General features: G+C 52.7%; 1 protein-coding gene across 1 annotated transcript; it reads right to left on the bottom strand.

The window, feature by feature from the left end:
• Positions 1–759: 759 nt before the first annotated feature.
• On the bottom strand, positions 760–19,054 carry EMX1 (empty spiracles homeobox 1). The gene is made up of 3 exons (XM_027072201.2): positions 16,576–19,054; positions 10,629–10,813; positions 760–1,324 (listed from the first exon to the last, which is right to left on the bottom strand). The coding sequence occupies exons 1-3, from the start codon at positions 17,105–17,107 to the stop codon at positions 1,157–1,159; spliced, it is 885 nt and encodes a 294-aa protein (XP_026928002.1). The 5' UTR covers positions 17,108–19,054; the 3' UTR covers positions 760–1,156.
• Between the last annotated feature and the right edge of the window lie 4,900 nt (positions 19,055–23,954).

Here is a 23,954-nt window from a genome sequence, read left to right as displayed (position 1 = left end):
TGGCCCCAAGGGGTGGCAGTGATTGGTGACTGGTGATGGCATCAGCATCAGCATTGGGTTAGAGAGCTCACGGGAGGTGAAGAAGTGGAGACAGGTCTGGACGTTGTAAGAGAAAGGTGTTAGGAATACAGGTCTTGCTTTTAAGGATGAAGGACACGTTGATGTGTGACAGTAGGAAAGGCAAGTCGATGAGCAGAAGAGCAGGTGAACTACAGAGCTCTATTGGGTCCTTCCTTGCTGTTTCCTGGCTGGAGGCCCTGTGTCCGTGGGGACAGGTTACAGGCTCAGCCTTTTGCCCCATCTCAAAAGTTTTCATCTACACAGAGGAGTTCTCCGGGGACGGGTGCGCATCCTGGTGAAGCTAGGACCCGGGGCTAGCATGGTCAACTTCTGTGAATGGTGCCCCGCCCCTCAGCTCCCAAGTCTCCCTTTTTCCTCGAGTGTCTCCTCAACTGGAGGAGCCACCAGTCTCTCAGCATGCAGAAGTATGCATGTTCTCTCTCTCCAACAACCCACATGGGCCTGTTTCCCACCGCTCAACAAACTTGGAAACTCCCAAGCATAGCCTCCCTTAAGACACAGAGTGGTCCTTCCCTATGTCTGGCCTTCATTTCTCTTGCTGTACACTTGGGAGCTAGAGACCAGGGTAGAGACCACCAAGGCACTGCACAAGCTTGCTCTGCTGGTCCCCAATGGTCCCCAGAGCCGGTATCCACCACCCAGGCTCGAAGGCTCTGGGGTTGGAGCTGGATGCCCATGTCATTAAGAGAGAGACTTTTATTATTCCCATAGGGAAGGGAGATACAAGGGGATCACTAAGAACTACAGCGGGTGCCTGGAAAATAAATTAAAACAGAAACGCATCAAAACAAACAGGAGATAAGAGAAATGGAGAATGGCTGGGAGGCTGCAGTGGCTGGCGGCCCGCCCAGGCAGGCAGGCTCTCCGAGGAGAAGGTTGAGCAGTCCCAGGCCTCAGCCAGCCCATTTCTTGTCCCTCTGGCAGTGGTAGCCCCAGGCTCCAAGCCCTGTGAGGCCGTGACTCGAGGCCTCCCCGAAGCCTGGCGGGGGAGCGGCCAGAGTCCAGCTGGGCCCACCCGGGGGCCTGGCCAGCAGCGAGCAGACGCTCTGCCCTCATGGATCCGTGGCTGCCCCCCCTAGTCATTGGAGGTGACATCGATGTCCTCCCCGTTGGCCTGCTTCGTGGCGATGCGCCACCGGTTGATGTGGTGGGAGCCCTTCTTCTTCTGCTCAGACTCAGGCCCCTCTTCCTCCAGCTTCTGCCGCTTGTACTTTGTCCTCCGGTTCTGGAACCACACCTTCACCTGGGCCAGGGAGGGAGGGGCAGAGGTAAGAAACACCCAGGAGGCCCCCAGAACAGGTACTGGGGCCTCAGCACCCAGGCTGAGCTGGGAGCCAGTTGGGGAAACCAAGACCAGGGTCCTCTCCTCTGGCCAGGTGCCACCTGCTGGGTCCAGAAGACTACTCTTCCAGATGCGAATGAGGTGGGGCAGGGAGAGGACACAGTGGGTCACGAGGAGCCATTTTCCCATCCCTCTATCACAGAGGGAAGGGAGCAATCGTGGAGCTGCCGAGCATCCTGTAGCCACAGCATGGCAGAAGGGAGGAACCCAGGCTCTGGAGCCCAGCAGACCTGGGTCCCTACCCATTTCTAGAGAAGAGAGAATAACTGCTCCTTCACGAGGCAGAGATGAACAGTAAGTGGGAGAATATATGAAAAGCCATCGCATGAGTCCTGATGAGCTCCCTGTGGGCCTGATATGGGCCCCACCTCCCAGGGCCACCCTATGCTCTTTGCAGCACAAAGAGGCAGAGCGGACATGGCTACGTGACCAGGAGATGATGTCCACACCAAGAGCAGTGCTCACGACAGCCAGAGCATGCCTGGGGTCACGGACCCCGCCACTCAAAAGGCTCTGACTCACACACCATCTAGGTCAGTCTCTCCAGGGGACCCTGTGAGCAACGTCAGGTGGAGTTACCCCCATCCCACATCAGAAGTAGAGCTGGACAGGTGGGAAGTCTGGTCCCTCATGTGGCAACTCCTCAGGGTAGTCTGAAATCCACCAATGAGCCCTCATCCTCCTTAGACATAGCAGTGTCTGCAGCCCCACCTGGGGCAGGGCTCTAAACTTCCTGCCCCCAAAGCCTTGGCCTCTGTAGCCTACCCAAATATGGGAACAGGTCACATGGGAGAAATCACAGGGGACAGAGGCAAGCTCCTCTTTAAACATAGAGGGTTCCCCACTTCTGTGTCAGGCATTGAGAGTCCTGACAAGGGGAGGGTTCAAACAGTGGACAATTATCTTCTGTGATGGGTTGTGGGGTGCTTAGAGGGAGGAGCAGGTCTGCAATGCAAAGCCTCTGCGAAGAGGCTTAGTCCCATCTCTAATCACCCCTCACTTCTCCCACCTCCCCCAGCATGTGATCAGTGTCCAGGATACAGCCTTTAACATCTTCGTGGGCGTGATCTAGGAGGGTTGTCCCAGCTTCCTGACTAGTCTTAGTGCTTGGGGACTGTGGAGAAAGTCTCGCTCAGTCTGTCAGCTCCTCCTGACCATACAGTTCTTTACTTGGCCTTACAGAGCCAGGCCAGCACCCCCATCCTCAGAGCTGGTAAAGGTGAGTCTGGGTGCTGACCCTTTGCTAAGTTCCTTCCCTTCTCTGGGCTTAAGTCCCTCATCCATAGGAGAGATGTTTTCGGGGGCCCCTGCAGCTCCAGGGCACCTCCTGGGCTTTTGCTCCAGAGGGTCCCTGGGGAGGTGATGCAGAGATGGCAGGGTTACAAGGCATGGATGGTTTCCTGAAAATGACAGCTCATTTAAAAAGCAAGCAGGTGCTGTCACCTGCAGCTGGGTGATCTGTGGTGTCCATGACAGTGGTGACTGGTAAGTCATGTGTGTGGAATGATGGTGAGCACCTTGGTTTTGGCAGCAGCAGTTACTGCTGAGGGGAGATCCTGGAACCCTGGGTGGGGCCAGGAGCAGTCCTCAGAAGACTACCCAGTCCAACCCCTAGTCCCTGAGAATGGCTGAGAAGCACAGGTCTTAGCCATAAAGCCAGGCAGTGGCAGCCAAAAGCAAGCAGGCCTGGCATCTGGGCGTAGGGAGCAGTTTCCTGCCCAGGACATTCTACCTTCATGCTTCTCAGACACTACCCCCTCTCCCCTTCGTGGAACTCACCCAGTCCAAGGCTTCCCCTAAGAGCACACCCTTCCCAGGGTCTGCCTTACCCCTTGATTTTAGAGCACTGGTTGGGGGTGGGGGCAGCCAGCCAGAGACAGGAAGAGATGAGGTGCCTGGCCTGGTGGATGGAGTAAGAGGAGGATCTTCTTCCCTCATTTCTAGAGTAAGGTGCAAACCTGTCGCCTGCATGTCTCACCCTAGGTAGACAAGGGAGAATGGTAGATGCTCTGGGTGCAAGACTTCTAGATTCCATAACCACCTTTCCTTGGGTACCAGGCTGGCTAGGCCCTGGGTGGTTCTGCGTGGCAGAACTGCGCGGCAGCCAGCCTGGTCCCCACCCCCTATCGTGGAGCCCACTGACACTACACCAGCCAGTAGGTGGGTGAGCTCCTGTGCCAGGCATTTGTGTGTGACTCAGGCCTGGATGCGGGGTTGGGGCAGCATTCCTGAGAGCCCAAGGGGCTGGCTAAGGGTTAAGTGTGCCCAGCCTAGCGATGGGGCAATCCGAGGAAGCCCTGGGCAACACCAGGACCTAGGGCCCTTCCTGCACCTTCTCCCTCCCACACAACTCCCAAGTCTCCTTCCAGGGAGGATGGATGGACCCAGCCTGCTACCCTCGCCTCACAACACTGGCCCAAAGAAAGAAAGTTTCCAGTGGTGGAACCCCAGGTGCAGGATATGTTTTCAGGCAAGGGCCAGCTTCCTGGCACACCCAAATGAAAGGTGATTCGGAATATTTTCTCCATGAAAATGACTGGGGTCAAGGAGGCAGATTTTTAGAAACAGGGATGCAAACTCTCTCCCTAGGCAGACTGGCTATCTTCTGAACAGCCTTAGGCTGAGTGACCAGATGCTGTTTACAAAGACTGTAATAACAGGGGGATGCTTCTGACTTCATAATATCAGTGAAAATGGCAGGATGCAGTTTGGGCACAGTGTGATCACAACCATGGAAAATAAAATCTATGCATGGGGAAAAAAAGACTAGAAGGAAATGTACCTAAAGTGAGGGTGACATTTCTTTTTTCTTTCCACTTTTCTGACTTTTCTTTAATGCATTACTGATAACAGTTAATAGTTATTTTTTACTTAGAAAAAGAAGAAGAACTGGGCTCTGAGGTATTATGAGACAAGAGTGACATCCCATCAACCTCTCTAACCCAGCCTCTGGGGTCACCCCGGAGCCCTTTCCCTAGAGGACAGAGGCCCTAGAAAGGCTACCAGCTCTGGGGGAGCTGTGCCTATTCTGCACCTGCCTCCCCGGAACATCTGCACATGAGCCCTCAAAGACACAGTTGGGATGTTGGCTAAAGGAATCCCTCCCCCATCTCTGAGTCTCCTGGGTTTGCAGAGAGGTTCCCTGTGGTCTCCAAAGTCCCCATCCCATTGAATGTCTCTTTTTCAGGTAAGCCGGATCTTTCCAAGATTCTCCACTTTTGCCTGAGTTACCCCCCTGGGGTACTCTTCCTTAGCCTTCAAATTCCTGCTCAGATGTTCCTAGGCTGGGCCTGCCCTATTGCCCATCTGTACTTCCTTAGTACTTTTCCCTGTCGCAGCAACAGTGACCCCAGCAGTGGGTTAATTTATTTGCTTGAACCTCTGTCTCCTCATCAGGCTGTGAGAACCCGGAGAATCAAAGCAGTGTATAAGTCTACTCTAGAGTCCCAGTGGGCATGTTCCAGTCTGTTCAGCAAGCTGGGCAGAGGTGAAGTGACCTGCACTCTGCTCTTGGCAAGAGGTGTCTAGGTCAGAAATGGAAAGCTGAAGAAAATCAATGGTGGAGGGAATTGAGATCTAATCAGAAAATGGGTTTGGGAAGTGCAATTGCTGGAAAGATGGGTTTAGTTCAGTGGACACTTCTACAACAGGGTCAACTTTTTTATTTTAATTTTTTTTAAAGATTTTTAAAAGTTTTATTTATTTAAGTAATCTCTACACTGAACCCCAAGATCTAGAATTGCATGCTCTACCGACTGAGCCAGCCAGGCTCCCCCAAGAGGGTCAATTCTTAATTCTCCATGTTGTGAATTGGATTAACCACTTCTAGGGAGAATCTGGGGGAGGGAGAAAGACCTATTGTTGGGGGGCACAAGGGTCAGCATGAGTCAAACAGGACGAAGAAAGTGCTGTGGATAAATGAAGGAATGCATGCATGCATTAATGTATTAAAGGACTGATTGATGTATGTATGCATTGATGAATGAAGGTGTGTATGTATTAACGAACAAATGAATGGACAAAGGAACTAACGCACAAGCCAACTACAGCTCCAGCCAATTGTTTCAGATTTTACTTTCGAATAACCTATTTGAATGAACCAGATTTGGACCCTTCTTTTCTACTAGTCCCCAACTTTAGTCCCTCCCAAATGGAAGAGTCTGTGGCTCCTGCCTGCATACTTTCAGACAAATACTTGTCCTCAAGGAGTTTGAACACCCTATCGAGATAATAGCCTTTTCCACTGGGGATCCATTTCCTACTATTTGATCATATGAGCTACTCTCACTCACAGGGTCAAGCCCAATGTCATGAAGCTCAGCCCTCACCCCACCAAACTGAAGCCACCTCTGACCCCCCATCAACCATAGCCCTAACTCTTCCTAAGCTTTCCTGTCTCCTCCTCTGTCCCACCATCCTGGATGCTTGCCCTCACTCTCAGAGAGACATCAAGATTCATCCGCCTCCGCAGGACCAGGCCCTGGAGAACCACTCCAGTCTGCCTTACCTCCCCTGCCCTGTCCTGCCTCCCACTGGACTCCTGGAACATGAATGATGCAGAAATTCTTGGAGAAAAGCCAAGACTTGAAGAAGGGATGAGTCCATCTCAGAACCAACAATAAGCTAGCAACAAAGGCCTCTTGACCTTTCCCTAAAATTCAAGTCATTTGGATATTTCCTTCTCATCTGCCCCCCCCAAAACAGAGCTTTTCAGAGCAGGAAGGGGCCCCAGGAAGTCTCCTTACCATGCTCCTGGGGGAAAAACCCATAGGCGGGTAACTATACACTCCTTCCTTCTAAGACCTCCCCACCTGTTCTTGGGCCCCAAGATGGTGGCCAGACTTGTCAGCTCCCACTCCATCTTAACTCACCCACTTCAAACCCTCCCCTTCCTTCCCACCAACCTAGAATCCTATGCATCCCACTGACTCTTCTGGGCCTGAGGTCTCCTGGGAGCCTTCCACCCATACAGGTCTCCCCTTATCTTCCTCAGTCACGGTGTGACTTCAAGGGGACTCCGGTCACTCACCCTATGCATATCCCATAAGTGTGCACACTTTACATTTTGCTCCCACCACCAAATGAGGAATCTCCAAGGCTAAAGACTCCATTTCTACACTCCTTTCCCTCATAGCTCAAGTGAACTCAAAGCTGGAAAAGGTGAAGAAACACCTGCTGAACTGGTCAAAGCAGACACGGACCAATTGATCAGCCTGGAGCAAACAAATGCTTTCTCTCATTCCCCATAAAACTAACGTGTCACCCCACACATGCACATAAGCACCCGAGCTGCTGTCCGTGCCATGTGTATATATGATATCACCTGACCTTTGGGTATCATCTCACTGCTCATCTGTGCTCCACACTGTGGCACATACATGTTACACACATACACACACACACACACACACACACACACACACACACACTCACTTGCCCTCACAGCTCTGATCTGACCCAAATCCAGGTCTGTGCCACCAGACTGAAGCTTAAATGGGCCTCATTCAGTCATCGAGGTCAGACGCTGAGGCTGCACCACAGCAGTGAGGAGCAAGTAATTAGAGCCAGAGGAGAGAACTAGCCCTTTTCCCAGGACCACTCCCTCCACTTCCTGGATTGATCCACTGCCATCCCAGTACAAACACCCTCTCTCAACCAAACACACAAACCTGCCCCCAACAAAGAAGCCCAGGTTTCCCACCTGCCAACACTCCATACTAAAGCTTTGAGCATGCATACACCCCTGAGCTCTGGCTGGGTTAAGACCCACACGTTGATTTCCTTAACTCCCCCAGAAGTTTTATCCGTGAACTGGTGGAGAAAATGAGATCATGTAGATTAAAATGCAAGGGAAAGATAGAAAACAGAGGGACAGAAAGGAGTCAGTGACTGCAGAAAGCAAGGGAAATGACTGATAAAGTGAACACATGGATATGAGTACAATCAAGAGAAATTCGCCTATTCATTTGATACATGTTTATGAAGCCTCTATGCCTTGCTGGTCATTGAGCTGGACCCTACGGTATAGAGAGAAACAAGAAGGCTTGACCTCTGGCTCCCAGAGGTGGCCTGTTATTCATCAGAATCACCCAGAGGGCTGTTTTAAAAACATTTCCTGGATCCCATCCTGGAACTCCTAAGAGAATCTCCTGAATGGGGCCTGGGAATCTGTATTTTAAGATTTCTTGGTGCAATAGATCTAGCCAGTCCACAGAGTGACATTTGGACATGATAGATAATTAAACCACAGCAAAGTCCTATGTGTATTATGATATATGGGAGATGTACTGTGAGCTCTGAGAACTTGCAGGAAGCATTATATAGAAACACAGAGAAGTAGAATATAGATGAGCCAGAAACTCAGGGCTGGAAAGAATCACGGAGTTGATTTCATCAAATCTTACAGATACAGCAGACTGAGGCCCAGAATGAAGACAAAGGCAGAGCTGATGACATGACAGGTAAGCACTAGCAGATATTTGAACATGCATCTGTCAGTAGCTAACTAGATCTGCAGAGATGGAAGCTTGAGATGGATGGTAGATACACAGAAGATAGAACAGATGATAAGGAAATAATCAACAGTTGGGTAAATGAGAGCTATTATTAGGAAGATTATAATTAATAGAATATATAAATTAACTAGCTATGGAGAGGCAGTTTAATGAGAGCAGACAGAAGTGCGTGGCTAGATATAAAACAGCTATCTGTGATGGATTGGAGAGCCCTGAGAGACGAATGTAGGTACTGACAGTAGAAATAGATGGCAGGGAACCGATGAGACTGTCGCTTGATGAACAGCTGATAGCTGGAAATGACAGGTAAGTTTGCCTGATAAATACTGAAAGATGGACAATTAATTAAATATATGGCATAAGTCCAAATAATAAGTACCAGAGGGACAGAAAGCTCTGATGATGAAGGAGACTGGATGGGGCAGAAGAAACACTGGACTAAGTCAGGAAACCCAGGTTTGGGGCTTACTGTAACACTAACCTGATACACTACTTTAAACAAAGGGAAGGGAAGGACTGGGGATGAGAATTAATATTATTTGAGTTCATATTAGGTGACTTTAATCTTTAAACAATCTATCTTCTGGATGAGAACATCACAGCTCAGAGAAGTTGAGTAACTCACCCAGGGTCACACAGATAATGAAATCCAAACTGCCTGCCTAGGGAGCTCTGCCCAGTTGGTGTCTCTTTCCCAGAATCCTCACCTGAATAGATGAGCCTAAGGAGGTTTCTCAGGCTCAAACCTCCCATAGTTCTATTGTGGTTTCTTGTTCCATATGCTAAAACCAGCTCACTTATAGATAGAATATGAGTAGACATAAGAGTTTTGATAGTGATGCTGGATATATTAGTCTATCTGGGTTTTGTTTTAAATGTGTTTGGAACATAATGAAAATGAAAGAAACAATCATTACATTTACTAACTGGCATTGTTAGGAGCAAATAGGCAGCTAGATTTGGTGTGAAAGAAAGTTAATTAAAAATCCTCTCACTGAGCTAAAAAATTGAAAGTTTAAAAGCAATGACATTATTTCAACAAGTGTTAATCTGTGGGTGGGAGGATTATAAACCATTTTGTTTTCTTACACTTATGCAATTAAAATTAATAACTAATACTTTTTAAATGATGTTAACTATAAACACCATTCTTAAATTGACACCTTGTTTTAGACAATAATTTTAAAACACTCCCAGGAGGGAACGGGGGTATTATTTTTTTAACTTGTTTTTTTAACATCTTTCTTTAAAACATTTTAAAAATTAACTCTATCATAAGCTTTATCTCTGCTGTTAGAACAGCCCAGCTAGCAAATCTGAAAAAGCGTGGGTCTTGCAGTGGAGTCCGGAGTAATGCATTGATTAAATGGGGGCATCAGACAGATGAGACGATAGATGCCAAAATGGGACGCGAGGACCGGCGGGTGATGTCCGTCAGGGGAACTGGGAGGCAGTTAGGGTCTGAGCCCCCTTCCTATCTTCACTGCTCCAAGGAGACCCCAGGCTGCCCCCTCAAGATCCGGGACCAGGGTGGTGTATCAGGGATGCTGGCGGTGGTGTAGTAGGGGCCAGACCAGCAGGAAAGGGGAGAGGAGGATAAAAAGCGGGCAAGCATACCTCTCTCATTTGCAGATCTGGGAGCTGTCAGGGACATAAGGGAGTAAGGTCTCCCGAGGCCCATTCAGACCCTGAAATCCGCCTCCAGGGCACCAGCCAGCCCCTCCAGCAAGTCTTACTCCCAGGGACCAAGAGCTTAGGCGGTGCTTCCAGGCAGCATTTATTTATGGCGAAGTCTTTACACATAACAAACCCAAGTCTGCCTCCCTATAACTCCAATCTAGTTCTTAAAATTTTTCTTTTCTTAATTATCCATTACAAAAACACTCCTGTAATGTCACCCAGTTCAAAACCCCTCCAACACCATGGAGTTTGTTCCTTTCCCCAGCTCAACGGCCCTTCCAGTGTTTGAACACAGTCCCTGACTCCCAGACTCTACTTTCGCACCATCCCCCGTCTGCGCGCCCAAACGTTTACCAGTTTGGAGAGCCCCGTCTGCGCAGAGATCAGTGCCACCCTGGGACCCCAAGCAGGGTCGGGCCCCTTCCTGGCTAATCTCCTTTGCTTCTGATGTTTACAGGCTGAGGACACGTGGGCTTTCTCCACACACCCCATCCGCCTTCGCCAGCTCTGCCCATGAAAAGCCCAAGCAGCAAAGCCAGTGTGGGAAAGGTCTGGCCATCCCACAAAACTGCGAGCACCCCCGGAAGAGTGGCGGGAGAAGGGCTGCAGTAACCACAGGACTGAGACGGCTCCGGTGGACTCAGGGGCAGCTCAGGAGTGACTGGGGCGTGGGGCTCCACGCCCTGCCTCCTCCTGATAAACTGGCACCTCCTATGGGCTTGCAGAGCAGACTGGGGAAGTGGTTTGATTCCAACCTCCTGGTGGTACTTAGTGCTTGACAGAAGTCCTGAGGCCTCCGCGAGGCTAAGCGCAGCGGGAGGGAAGGGGCTCTAAAGACTGGTTTAGCTGGAGGGCCGCGGGGTAGAGGCCGTGGTGGCTTTTGGAACTGGGTGGGACAGAGCTCCGGAGAAGGCGGGGATGAGAGTCGGGCTCCTCCTGCACCTGCCCGTCCTCCCCCCCTCCACCAGGGCTGACCGGCCGAGCGCGGAGGCCCGCGGGGTGGTTATTACCTGCGTCTCGGAGAGGCTGAGGCTGCCGGCCAGCTGCTTCCGCTCGGCGCCCACCACGTAGTGGTTCTTCTCGAAGGCGCGCTCCAGCCGCAGGAGCTGCGAGGGCGAGAAGGCCGTGCGGATCCGCTTGGGCTTGCGAGCGAAGGGGCCGTGCAGAAGCAGCCCGTCCTGGGGCACGTCGCTCGCTGCGGCCGCGCCGCCGACGGCAACACAGCAGGTACAGACAGAGAGAAGGGGCGCCGTGAGCCGCAGCCGGGCCGCCGCCGGGCCGCCCGCGGGAGCCGGCCAACCCCGGCCCTCTGGCCCGGCTAGCAAACGCCCTCGGCGCTTCTCTACCCTCTCCAATCCTTGACTCCCCGCCCCCACTTCTCCCTTTCCCTCTCGCCGCCCCTTCCTAAAGTCCAATCCCCTGTCCTCCCCCGACACCTAGGGGGGAGAGTTAGGGTCAGAGTGCTACCCTGTCAGTCGCGGGAGGGGTGGAATAGCAGAGCTGCGGATCACTCCGTTGGGCCAGGAGGAGGGCCCAGGCCTAGTGAGGCGCCAGCCGGCCCAAATCCACAGCGCCTGGAGCAGCAGAAGAGGCCATGGGGTGGGAAAAGTCCCTTAGCTCTCTTTGTCCACTTTGCCCTGTCCTATTTCCCTCAGAAAGGCCAAGAGTAGAGACAGGGCTGGATGTCAGGAAAGTGACACCCTCATGCCGAACACATTTTCAAGAACTAGAAGGTAGGTACCCAAGGCACTCTCTTTTCACACCTGTTTAAACCAGCCTTGCAGCTAAACGATTAGGCTGCTAGCCCTTTGAAAATTCTTGCCAACAGGCTCAGGCTTTACCTTGCAAGTGGTAAAAATAGGCCAGCAGCTAGGTCAACGTCCAAGCAACTCCTGAAGGTCTAAGGTCAGGCTTCTTCCTCCTCCTTCCCCACCTCTTTCCCCCAGGCCTTCTGGTAAAGCCCACTCCCCACAGGAGACTCCTACTGCTCTCCGTGGGAAAAGGCCTTGCTTCATCCCTGAATAGTCCCGTGCTGAAGAAACACGTGTATAAATATCTAGATGTCATCTTTCTCTCTAATATATATAGATATAGATATATTGGTTTCTGCATGGGCGTGTGTAAATATATGCTCCAGCCTCCCTACTGTCTTTTTCTCCCATCTACCATACAGTATTTTCAAAGAGTGTGATTGTCCCTTGGCAAATGTTGGCCATCATGGGAACTCAGCTCCTACCTGCAGGAGGAGGGGCTGACACTGGGTTCAATGAGGCCGGGTGGTTAGGTCAGGAACTACAGAAGCCAAAATAAGCTTCCACCCACAGCTTCAGTCTCAATAAACCCCCCACTAGGCCTTCACACAATCTCTGGCTTGGTTGCACATGCTAACAGGCTTGAAACAGGCCCTTACATCACCCATGGATCTCATGCAGTGGCACATAACAGTCCCCCTGACCCACTGACAATGCAGAGCCCTAGATGGAATGTTTTCACACAGTTAGCTGTTGAGATTTGACTGATCCAATTAATTTCTTCAGAAATGGCCACTGGTTTTACCCAATTTGACCTGTTGTTTTGTTTAAGATAATTGTTTGGATCTCCGTTGAGATCTCCCATCTCTGGAAACACTTGTGTAAGTGAAGTAAGGTCATATAATTGAGATGTTGTTGCTAAAACTCTCCAGGTAACTGTTCATGTCCCTCTGCTGGCGGATACTGATTGGCATTACTTTCTTTGGAGGACTTGGGTCCTTGGAGTTTGGACACCTACACAGGTGAACTTTGTTGCTGAGGTTTTCTGTGGAACAAGATTGCTAGAGGGGAGATAAAGTCCCCTGACAATCACTTATCCATTTCAAGTGGCTGGATCTGTGCAGCTACAAAAGGGAGTGGGATCACATCATAGGGGGGATGGAGGGGGACAGTCTGCCCAGTGGGCCCTTCAAGGTGGCAGCAGGCCGAGGGCTGTTAGGCCTGACTGAAGGCAGTTTAACTGGTAGTGGTGGAGGGGACAGATGATCAGGGGAGATGGTCTGGAAGAGAGGAATAATGAGGAGAGAAAGGAGGAGACTGATCCAAGTAGAAATAAGAATTAAAGTCTTAAGTGGGTACCAGTGTGATTAGGCCAGGGAAAGGTGGGAGAGGTGAGTGGGAAGCAAATACTTCTTGTTGATATTAAGTTGCTTCAAAACACAGCATTGTTCTGAGCCTGGGTGAAGTCCCAACAGTGGTTTTTCCTCTGGACAAGTGATCTGGAGAGGGAAAAGGCCTTGATCATCCCAGAGTTCACAGGGTTTGGCCTCAGCAGCTCAACTGACCCAGGCTAGTGAAAAGTGAGGCAGCAGCCTGGAGAGACCCTGTAGGTGGGAGCGAATGGGGTGCAGGGGTGCCTAGGGCAGTCTGTGGCTGAGAAAGCAGAACTATAGTCTGCCTCAGTGTGTGTGACTTGATGGCTGTTTTGTAATTCTGGGAGTGTGTGTGGGTCACTTGTGCGGTGAAGTTCTCTGTCTTTGTCTTTATAAACCCAAAGTGGAAGATGGAAGCAACAAGCTTCTCTCTCCTGACATACGCATGTCCCTTTGCCTCAAGTCTGGCTATTTTAGGAAAAGCTGGGTTGCTTGGTTTATTGTAATGTTCTGTTGGGGGCAGATAGCATATGTATAGTATTCTGTATGTGCAGAAGCACGGGGGTCCTTCTGACCCAACCTCGAAGAAGCAAGGGGTAGGAAAATTACTCAAGATGCTGAAAAGTGATGACAGATTGGATTTCAAAAGAAGCCAGGCCTTTCCCTATAAGAAAGAGGTGGTTTAGTGCAAAACTAACCATCCTGAGAAACTGATCAATAGCTCTATGTTTCTGTAAGGACAGTGATGCCTTAGGTGCCTATGTGCCTGGTACCCTCTCATTATGGGTAGGGGGCCTCAACAGTCCCAACCACAGCTTCAGTTCCCCCTAACTGGACCACAAGAACAGAACAAGCTTGGGGCTGGGGTGCAGTGTGGCCTGTTTCCATGCAGTAGTTCTGGCCTGTGGGAGTGGGCTGTCAGTTTCAGACAAGGATAGGTGGAAAAGTGGAGAGGGGCTGAGTTAGCCTTCCTTGGAGCCAGGAGGAACTGAACCCCAGCCCATTTTGCTCCGGCCTCTCACTTCAGACCCCTCCAAGGCAATGACTGGCAATAGAGACTCCCAGGAGTGAGGTGGCTGAAGGTGGGAGCTAGGGATACGAAGTGCCCAGGCAGACGCTGCACTCTCTTCTGGAGAGCTCCGGGCCGGCCCGGGGTTCTGGGTGGCTGGCTGGGCGGAGGAGCCCGGGGCAACAAGAAGGAGAGGCCGGCCAAACTGCGGAGATAACCTCATTCCCCCTCCTCCTGCCGGAACAAAGGCGCCCTTTGATGCACCGGCCCATTGCAAACGCCGGTCCCAGTGGGTTGGGGCTTCCCAGGCCCCCTCCTGACGCTGTTCTTGGCCTGGAAAGTTCCTGAGTCCGGGTAATAACACCGAAGTGCGGCCAACTCCGCGTCTCCGCCGGCTCCTCCCCTTTAGGCCTCGAAGGCCACCGGCTTCAGGATCCTGACGCCTGATCCAGACATCCCGCGTGGGCTCTGCCTCTTCCACCTCCTGGCTCTGCCGGAAAAGCTGCTTGCCTGCGCGCGGGCCCGTGCTGCCCGAGAGCGCTGCGCACCGAGCGCAGACATGTTCCTTTTCGTTCGTGTAGGGTTTCGTTTCTTGCATTAAAACGGGGCTGAAATGAGCATCGCAGAGACCCGGTTCTCTAGAAAACGCGGCGCCGGAGGGCCTGGGACGGCTCTGCCCGCAGCCCCAAGGCCCCGTTGGGACCGCAAGGCTCACAGCCGCCGGGGCGCGCACCGGGCTGCAGCGATGAAGACCGGACCCAAAGCCGAAACGTGTCAGCGTCCGAAAAGTCCTTCAGTGTCCAACGGATTTCCGAGTTCAAAAATTCGGCCACGCATGGCTCCATCTCCGCGTCCAGACACGGTTCTTGAGAGAAAAATCCAACCGTTTTTGCAACTCGACAACGTGCCCGCCGGGACTGATGGCTCAGGGAGCGGCGGCAATTTCTGAGAAGGTTTTTCGGAGAATTCATCTGGCCTCGCTTGGCTGGGAATGCTCAGAGCTGGATCTGTCGCGAGGTGCCCCCGGCCCTCAGCGCGCCGCGCCCGCGGGGACGAGGCTAGAGGCGGGAAAGGCAGAGCGGAGGGCGTGGGGCCCCGGGTCCGAAGCCAAGGGCACAGCTGCAGAGACCATCGGATGAACAGAGACCACAGGGCTTAGGATCGGTTCTGCCCTCTCCTCTGAGTCCCTGTCTCTGCACCATCCTTCTAACCACGGGCCCCTTGTGCCCCGTTCCGACGGTTCAAGAGCAGCCGCGTCTCTCAGATCGGCCCATGGGTGCCAGGTTTTGAGACCCAGGCCAGGCCCCACGGAGTACCGAAGTGGTTTACTCAGTTTTGAATAAAACTTCATTTATAGCAGTAAACAATGATTGTAATTGACAAGTTTCATGCCCAAAGCGGCTGACACCATAGGCTTTTTTTTTTTTTTTTTGCCCCCAAGATGATTTGGGCAAATCTTTGAAATCCCAGGGGGACAAGTCTGCCCACAAAAATTCTTGTTCAGTAATTACATTCTTTTATTTTGTGGGATCTGCTGGGTCAATATCTGCTGGTCAGATGGGACTAAGCAAATTGACGAAGCAGGACCGGGAAAGCGGCTCTCGGTGAAACAGTGAAGCACCTATAGTCAAAGCTTCAAAAGATCATTTTTCTTCTGTTACCTAAATAATGGTACCAAGCATCTGGTTTACTTTGTGTAGACCGCGGTTTATCGTCAGATTAGGTTGGTAGCCGAAGCTCTGTCTAGCCATATCCTTTTCATTTGTTTCACTAAAAGCCGGGTTACCTAGCTCTGAGTCATAGAACCTCACAAGGCTGAGGTCCAGTCCCGTCCACACTAACAAAATAAAACTGGAAACTAAAGCAATTACTTCACAAATTAAGGCCATTCTTAAAAAAAAAAAAAAGACAAGAAAAGAGAAACAAACTTTAACAAATTCAAGGAAGAAAACGAACTCCAACAAATGCAATTCTATTTCCTTCGGAAAAGTCAGATAATTGAAACGTGTGTGTGCGTGTGTAAGGCCAGTGGGGTATCTTCATTAGCAAACCCACTGCCCAGTGCAGAGATGGGAGAACAGCCTGCCTATGACCTTAAAAGTCCTCTGCCCCCGCCCCCTGCCTGGGAGGACTGCCGTCGGTCCCCCAGCAGCCGGGCGGGCTCCCAGAGTCCGCGCAGGGCGGACGAAGCCGGTTGCTGTTGCAAACCTTCCCGACCCTGCGTCTGAGAGGCACTTGTAACTTGGAGAAGTCGGGTCGAGGTTGCTGAGAAACACCCCAAGACAGTGGAACACTCCACACTGAACATTAACTCTCCAGTTTGCCCTCCCTGCTGCCCCTTCTTTCCACAGACCCGGGACACGCGGGTAGACTTTGCCCTGCTCCGACGCGCCAGCGAGGGCGGATATCTGGGAGTTGGTGGTGGATGCGTAAGCGAAGTATGGTCCCAGGTCCAGCTGGGGCGGAGGGAGAACCGTGAGCGCTGCGCTCACTGGCCTGCGACTGGCTCGGCCGGGAGGGATTCTGGCAGGCCGCGGGGAGGATCATGAGAGGCTCCAAGGATGCGCCCGGGCTTGGCGTCCGGACCGGCATCGTTTCTGGGAAAGCCTGGAGGTCCCAACCTGGCTCTCTGGAAGGGAACCCAACACCGCGGTAGCGCGAATGGATCCGCCGCGGCTCTTCCACATTCGGGAATCGGCCTCTGCCGACCCACAGCCTTCTTTCAACAACTTCTGGACAGCCCCGCGCGCCCCCGAGCCTCCCCCGCGCAACCGCAGCGTGGGCGCTGGCCGGCCGCCTAAGCGGGCACAGCATGGGCACTCACCCTGGAAGCGGTGGCCGAAGAAGCGGTTCCGCAGGACCCAGGGGTAGAAGTGCAGAGGGTCCCGGTGCTGGGCGCCGAAGAAGGAGTGCGGGGGCTGCAGCGGGGAGGCGCCCAGCTGGTGCGCCGGGTGCACGGTCAGCGCGGGGTGGTTCATGGCCTCGGGGAACACAAGCTCGGGCCCACCGTAGAGCGAGCGGCCGGCGCCCGCGGCGGCGGCGGCGGCGGCGGCAGCGGGGAAGCCGCTCACGAAGGCCGCCTCGGCCGCGCCGGGGTGAGGGTAATTGAGCGCCGTGGGCCGGAGTGGCTCCTCCGAGGCGGCCGCCGCCAGGGGATGGGAGCCGGCGCCCCCGCCGCCAGTGCCCCCGCCGGTGCCGCCGTCCTTGGCTACCAAGGACTCGATGGTAAAGCCGCGTTTGGCTGTGGGCTGGAACATGGTCGCGGTCGCCAGAGCCGAGCGAGGCAGCTGGGCTCTGGGGAGCGCTCCGCGTCCTGGCGCCGCCGCCGTGCGGGGTGTGCACCCAGCCAGGCACATGCACACACACCAGCACCCCTCACCTCCCCCGCCCGCCCGCCCGCGCTCAGACCCGGCCGGCGAGCCAGGCGCTGTGAGGCGAGGGGCGTGCGAGCGAGCGAACGCGGAGTCGGGCCACGGCGCGCAGCTAGGCGCGCCGGCCTCTGGGGCCGAGCGGGCAGCTCCCGGCGCAGGCACTGGCGCGGGTTCCGTGAGAGGCTACGAGCTGCCTCTACGGCCTGGGGGCTGAGCCCGGCCCCCTCCCTCCCGAGTCCAGCCAGGACCGACCCCCGCCCCTGGTCTTCCCAGCACTGCCCAGCTCAGCCTCGGCCGCTGCTCTGCGAGGCGCGAGTTAGCCGGCACCTGCCCCGCGCTCGCCCATTGGCCGCCGCTCACCTGCCCCAAGGTGGGGGGCGGGGCGGGGCGGGGCGAGGGACGGCGGGTGGGGAAGGAGCCAGCAGTCGGAGGCAAAAAGCGGACTGGAGCCTTTGCTGGGCGATCTAGGCCTCCCCCCCACCCCTCATCCGCCCCTTGCCACAAGCTTCTCCTCGCGTCTCTGCCCTTTAGCTGAGTCTGGCGACCACTCCAACCACCTCAGCCCACGCGAGAGCCGAAGAAGGCGTCCGAGGGGCCTTGGGGCTTGGGAAAATCTCCAGCCCCACTTCCCGATGTGTAACTCAGTTGAACCTCCTCCAATTCATCCTGGGATGTCGTTTCAGTTCTTAGGCAACTTGGATCCGAGTGGAGGGTGGGTGGGTTTTGCCCAACAAATAGGTTCTCCGAGAACAAGCTCCCTGGCCTCCAGGACCCTCCCGCTCACCCACCATCTGTCTCTTGGGACGCGGGTCTAAAAGCCGCGCCCTCGTTCGTGAGGTTTCGCGTTTTCTGAGTGTTATGGGAGACGGCTCCAGAAAGGGGACGCCCAGTTCTTTTCACCCAGGGGCCAGGCCGGGGACAGCGCGAGAAGAGCCACCGGAGTGGTCACTTTGCAGACCTCAAGCAGCAAATCCGTGTTCGGAAACACCTCCTTGGCCCAGCCACAGCCACCGCGGTCTGCTCGCACCGGGACGGCGGGCCTCAGCAGAGGACGATCTGCTTTTCTCGCCTTCTCTGGTCGTGGGGCTCAGGTGCAGGCGGGCCAGGCCAGGGCCTCGAGCCTTAACTTGAAGCTCGCCGAGCAGTCGACCCTGTCTCCAAGAATGCATCCCAGCCATCCCGGGAACGCAGCGGCCGCCTGGCCTCCCCTGACCCTCACCTTCCACCTGCGACCGCGGAGCAGCGGACGACTCTGCTCCGTCAGGTTTCCATTTCTTGCAATAATTCCCTGGGGGTGAGAGGGTGAAGAGAACCAGTACTCAGCAAACTTTTTCACCCGGGCCTTCCAGGCCGCAGGAAACACCGCACGGAGGCCTAGGAGGGCGCTGGGCGGTGGTGGGGAGGCTGGGACCCGGACCCTGCCAGAGCACTGCAAGGAGGGGACCGCAGCGCGTTTCGCTTCCTCGCCGTCGCCGGGGTCTGTCGGGGCGGCCCGGCTGTGGCCGGGTGCGCAGATCCGGCCTAGGCCTTGCCGGCGCCCCGAGGCCAGGGGTTCCGCGTGCCGCGTGACTCTGCAGGGACTCCAGGCCGGGTCTTGGGAGTGGCCCGCCTGAGCGCCGGGAGCCCCGGTCCGGGAGAGCGCTTCGGGCGCCCCTGTCGCCACAAAGCGGGTTAAAGTCTATTTTCCACTCGACTGCGCCGAAAAGCCCCCGCGCGCCGACGCCGTTCCGGCCCCCTTGGGCGAGGTGGGGAGGGGGCGGCGAGAGGGGGGAGGTGAGGCGAGGCGACCGCACCCTGCAGCCCTTCGCGTCCCGGGCAGCCCCGGGCCGAGCGCGGCGGAGCCTCATCAGAAATGCCTGCGGAAGGAATCCTTAACGAATCCGTGGCGAGCGCCAGTGCCTCTTTTGCGACCTCTCCGGATCTTTTTGGCTCTGTACAGGTCTCTCTGTCTCTCTCCCGTTTATGTCTCAGGCTGTCTATCCCCCTCCCTGTCTCGCTGCTCCACCCTCCACCCCGACTTTTCATTTATTTCTTCCCCCTCCTCCTTTGCCCCAGCTTCAGTCCTGGAAAAGGGGAAGCTCAGCCGGGCCGAGCGGCGACCTGAGCAGGCCACACCACTAAGGGGGCAAGTGTGCGGAGCTGGGCAAGGGCACGGAACGAAGGGATTTTCGCTTTAGATAGAAGGAGATGACTGGGTATTTTGTTGGAGCAAGATCCCCGCGGGGACGCGGGTTCAGTTGGATAAGCATTGCCTGGGCCTGTGTTCTGCGGCGACAGGGGGCTGCCACGGAGAAGACAGGAGCCGGAGCAAGTTTAACCCTGCTGCGGGCCTTGCGCCCCTGGCCAGAGACGAACCCCATCTGTCTAACCGCAGACCCTCGCCTCCTACCCCAACGTGAGGCTGGATATTGGCCGCGAACTCGCTACACTGGGCAGGTAGAGGAGCTTGGAATCTACCGGGCCATTCATTTCTAGACTTGGCATCTACACTGGCCACATCTATTGTCATCTGCATGGTTCTGAGGATACCTGTTGTTATTAACTTGATAGGCCTTATAATAACACCTTCCCTTGTGGACCTGGTGCTTGCGAAGTCCTTTGACATCTAGCTGTCTGTCATGAACCCCATATTTCGGATGAAGAAACAGACTGCACAGGACCAGTGACTTGAGTCTGGTCGCAGTCTCCATTGAGCTGGGACAGGTCAGTGATCTGGCTCGGGTTTCACTCCCATTCCGTCCCCACCCTGCTGCTGCAGCTAACTCCCAAGACAGGCGTTCTCTGGGTTAGGGATGGGTTGCTGGTGTGCTGGGTGTGCTGGTTTTATCTTCACCCTCCCTCCCGTTTCCCTGTTCCAAGCCTCCTTTCTCTGGCTTTCCTCTCTGGTAATTCTCTAATTTCCTCCATCCTTCCCCTCCCTGTGTGGATATTTATCCCTAACCTGGTTTCCTCTATTTCTGCTCCTCTTAGGGCCTCTTCCTCTACTGTCGCTTTTTCTGCAGTAGGTGAAGAGAAGAACTTGTCACCCTCAGGGGGTCTCTAAGCTTGCCTCTGTGTTCTGCCTCTGTGTTCTGGAGTAACAATGCTCTCCACCTGGCCCCTGTCTCTTGCTGTGCCTTCTCACCTGCCCAGTCTCTGCCAAGTTCTCCCACGTAAATGCCTCCTCTCTCCACCAGTGGACAGCAGTCCACCTTAAACCAAACCTCCTACCCCCTCTCCCACCTCTGTTCCCCAGCCCTTCCCTTCCACCTGCCTGTCGTCCCTCCCCAGTTGCTGAGTTCTGTCCAAAGACTGATCGGTGCCTTCCTCAGGCCAGAGGGCCCTACCATCCCATATGTCTGCTTACCTTTCATTCCACACCTGCCTGCCCAGCCCCTTGGACCACCCATCCTACCTCTGGGCCCTCATCAATTTGTCTCCTCCTTCCTTCCATCTCTGGAACAACCTGGGCTCCGATTCTGACTTTTCCACTTACTGATGGTGAGAACTGGGGCCAATAATCTTGCTTCGGTTTGCACATCTGCAGAATGGGAAGCACTATATGGGACCTCTGTGAGGATGAATGAGATTAGTATGTGGTGCACAGGACCAATTTGTGACTCCAGACAGCCACGCAGTAGATGTTACTATCTCTGCCCTTGGCCATGCCGGAAGCTTGGGAACTCAGATCCTCACTCTCTCATCTTTCTTTTCATCCAGTCACCTGGTCTTATAGTCAAGTATTTTTCAAGTCTATATCCCGTCCATTTTTTGCTGCTTTGCTGGGTAACTTTCATTCTTCACCACTCAGTTCAACTCCCCCCAAGGGAAGCACTGCCTCCACTCTGTCCTGGCATTCACCTGCAGGAGGGAGTTACCAGGATCTGCCCCCACCCCCACCTCCCAGGCTACACTCCCACCTCCACCCTCAGCTGGGAAGTGATGGTGTCCATCACAGCCCCCCCCCCCCCCCCCCCCCAGCACAGGCCAGGCAGTGTTTATCCAACAGAGCCCTCACTCTTGTGGAGTACTTGGTCTAACAACATCCCCAGCCATTTCTCTTTTACCTTTCATCCTCCTCCCTCCTCTTTAGCTTAGTTTGCCTTTGGGTCTCCCTGTCCCACAAAAAGCCTTCCGTCCTCTAGTTTCTGCTAACTTTTCTTCACCACCAAACTTTTTGAGTAAGTTTTAGTCTCTCTGCATCTGCCTCAGTTCCCTTCGACTCAATAAGCCTTTGCAACCTGGCTTCCACCCCCATCCCATTAGGGAAATGGCGTGCAAAGCTCCCAAACTTTTACCACGGTGTTATGACAATAGCAACATATGCTTACGGAGGCAATAACAATCCTAACAACCTTAAGGAGTTTTTGTGTTGTTGAACGAGTTATAATCCCCACCCAATGGGCTTACATCAGTGTTCCTAGCACATAGTAAGCACTTGATAAACGTTAGCTGTTAATTTTATACAGCTTTGCTATCTAATACGGAAGCCATGTGGCCATCGGGTGCTTAAAATGTGGATGGTCCAAATTGAAATATTCTGTAAATGTAAAATACATACCAGGTTTGGAAGGCTGAGTGTTTTGAAAAATCTAAGATATCATTAATATTTTCTGTGTTGGTTTCATGTTATAATGATGACACTGACACATTAGGGTTAAAGAAAATATATTATTATTTTATCTGTTTCTTTTTACTTTTTAAATGTAGTTACTAGGATGTTTAAAATTACATATGTGGCTCCCATTATATTTCTATTGGACAGAGTTGTTATAGTAGATATAGGTAATCCAAAGGAGGGAGGGAGGGTAAATGGGTGTGCAGAAAGGGAAAACAGAGATCTTATAATTATCATATCCTACCACCTAGAAAAAACCATCATGAAATTCTTGCAGTATATTCTTCCATATTTCTCTCTATATTGCCTTCCTTTAAAAGGTGGGGAATGGGGGTGGGAGAAACATATGCAGTGTTGTAACCTGCTTCTTTATAACCAACTACAATCCTCTTTGTACCCATTAAATATTCCCCATTGTTTGTGCTGTTGACAAATTTTCAGGATTTTAAACAAAATAGTGACCAACAGCCTCATAGCTGTATCTTATTGCATCTCTAGGAGTATTCCTTTTCTATATAAATTTCTAGAAGTATAATTTCCAGATATGCGGTATTAACTTCTGATCCATATTGCCAATTTGGCCTCTGGTAATGTACCCATTTGTTCCCCCATGTGCAGAGTTTAAGGGTGTCTTAAACTCTGATCATTCTCTGAAATGATCATCAGGATTCCTTATTTCCAAATTCCTGTCTTTTTTAGTTATAATTGGCTGTGGGCTTTTCAGCATTTGACTTTTGGAAACTCTCATCTCTTCATTTTCCTAACAAGGTACCTGTCTGGATCTGCCGCCTCTGATCTGTTCCTCCATGGGCTCCCCTTTCTTCTCCTAACTGTGGGTGTTCACTAGGCACCATTGTCTACTCCTTCCTTCCTTCCTTCCTTCCTTCCTTCCTTCCTTCCTTCCTTCCTTCCTTCCTTCCTTCATCTATCTATTTATCTATCTATCTAATCATCCATCATCTATCTTTATTCTACCTTTACTCCCACTGTTGCGACTAATACCTTGGTGTAACCCCTTTACGGATTTGTAACACCAACTCTTTATTTTTTCCCAGATCAAATTGCTAATTTTCAGTGCTTGTGAGGTAACCTTCCCAGGGGTCCTTAGACATTCACTGTACCCCAAAACTGAACTCAACATCCTCTACACCAAATCTGTCTCTCCCTGGCTCAGCCTCTTCTAATAACAGACCTCCAGGACATCTAATCTCAGTAGCTAGGAGGCATCTGTGAAATCTTCTTCTCTGCCACCGCCCTGCACATCCACTCAGTATTTGCATCCATTCCTTTCTTCCCATTCCCCCTGCTACTGTTCTACTTCAGGCTTTTGGTACCATTCTCTGGTGATTCTCTTACAATAACTATTTGGGGTCTCTCCTCTCTGCAATTCATCTGACTCAAGGCTGCCAGATTTCTAGGACACAACTCCATGTAAAAATGTTTTCACGCAACTGTGGGACCCAGGGAAGTTTCTTTACCTCTGTGACTCAGTTTTTCATCTGTAATCTGGAGATAATAATAGTACCTGGAGAGTTGTTGAGAGAACTAAAATGAGGCAGTTCGTGTATACCGCTTACTTAGCGCATAGGCTAAGAATCCAATAAGCACTAACTGTTAGTATCACTATGTCTAATAAAGTTCAAGCTTTTATCTTGCCATTCAAGGCCCTCCATGAGCACGTGCCTACCATTCTGACCTCCTGTCCTTTTCTCACCCATGGGTAGCCCCAACTGTAGCAATGTTGCCACCGCTGTGCATCCAGGGACTCCTCGCTCTCTGTGCCTCTTGTGCATGCCCTACACATTTCCCCCTCCAAACCTTGCTCAAAAACATTACAGCATGTATCAGTCCAACTTCTGAGAGTTAGGAAATTGGCAAAAGTGCCTGAAGTAAGGGGCGCCTGGGTGGCTCAGTCGCTTAAGCGCCTGACTCTTGATTTCGGCTCGGGTCATGACCTCACAGTTCATGGGTTTGAAGCCCATGTTGGGCTCTGCACTGACAGTACGGAGTCTTCTTGGGAGTCTCTCTCTCCCTCTGTCTGCCTGTCCCCCACTCATGTTTTCTCTCTCTCTCAAATAAATAAACATTAAAAAAGTACATGAAGTCAACTATATAGGGTGCTAACTTTGTGAGAATTTCATTTATTTTCTTTGCTGCTGTGTTCCCAACACCAGCACATTTGCCTGGCGATAGGTGCTCATCAAAGATTTGTTGACTGACATATGAATTCGAAAA

This window comes from Acinonyx jubatus, chromosome A3, assembly GCF_027475565.1.
Source record: "Acinonyx jubatus isolate Ajub_Pintada_27869175 chromosome A3, VMU_Ajub_asm_v1.0, whole genome shotgun sequence".
Lineage (NCBI taxonomy): Eukaryota > Metazoa > Chordata > Mammalia > Carnivora > Felidae > Acinonyx > Acinonyx jubatus.
Note: the sequence above shows the minus strand (reverse complement) of the source record. Positions and strands in the feature narration are given on the sequence as shown.

Excerpts from the sequence above, each read along its gene's own strand:
- EMX1 (XM_027072201.2), bottom strand. The coding sequence starts at position 17,107 with ATGTGCCTGGCTGGGTGCACACCCCGCACGGCGGCGGCGCCAGGACGC. Across the intron at positions 10,814-16,575 it reads CTTCGGCCACCGCTTCCAGG|CGAGCGACGTGCCCCAGGAC; the intron begins GTGAGTGCCCAT and ends GCGCGGCCGCAG. Across the intron at positions 1,325-10,628 it reads TCAGCCTCTCCGAGACGCAG|GTGAAGGTGTGGTTCCAGAA; the intron begins GTAATAACCACC and ends TCCCTGGCCCAG.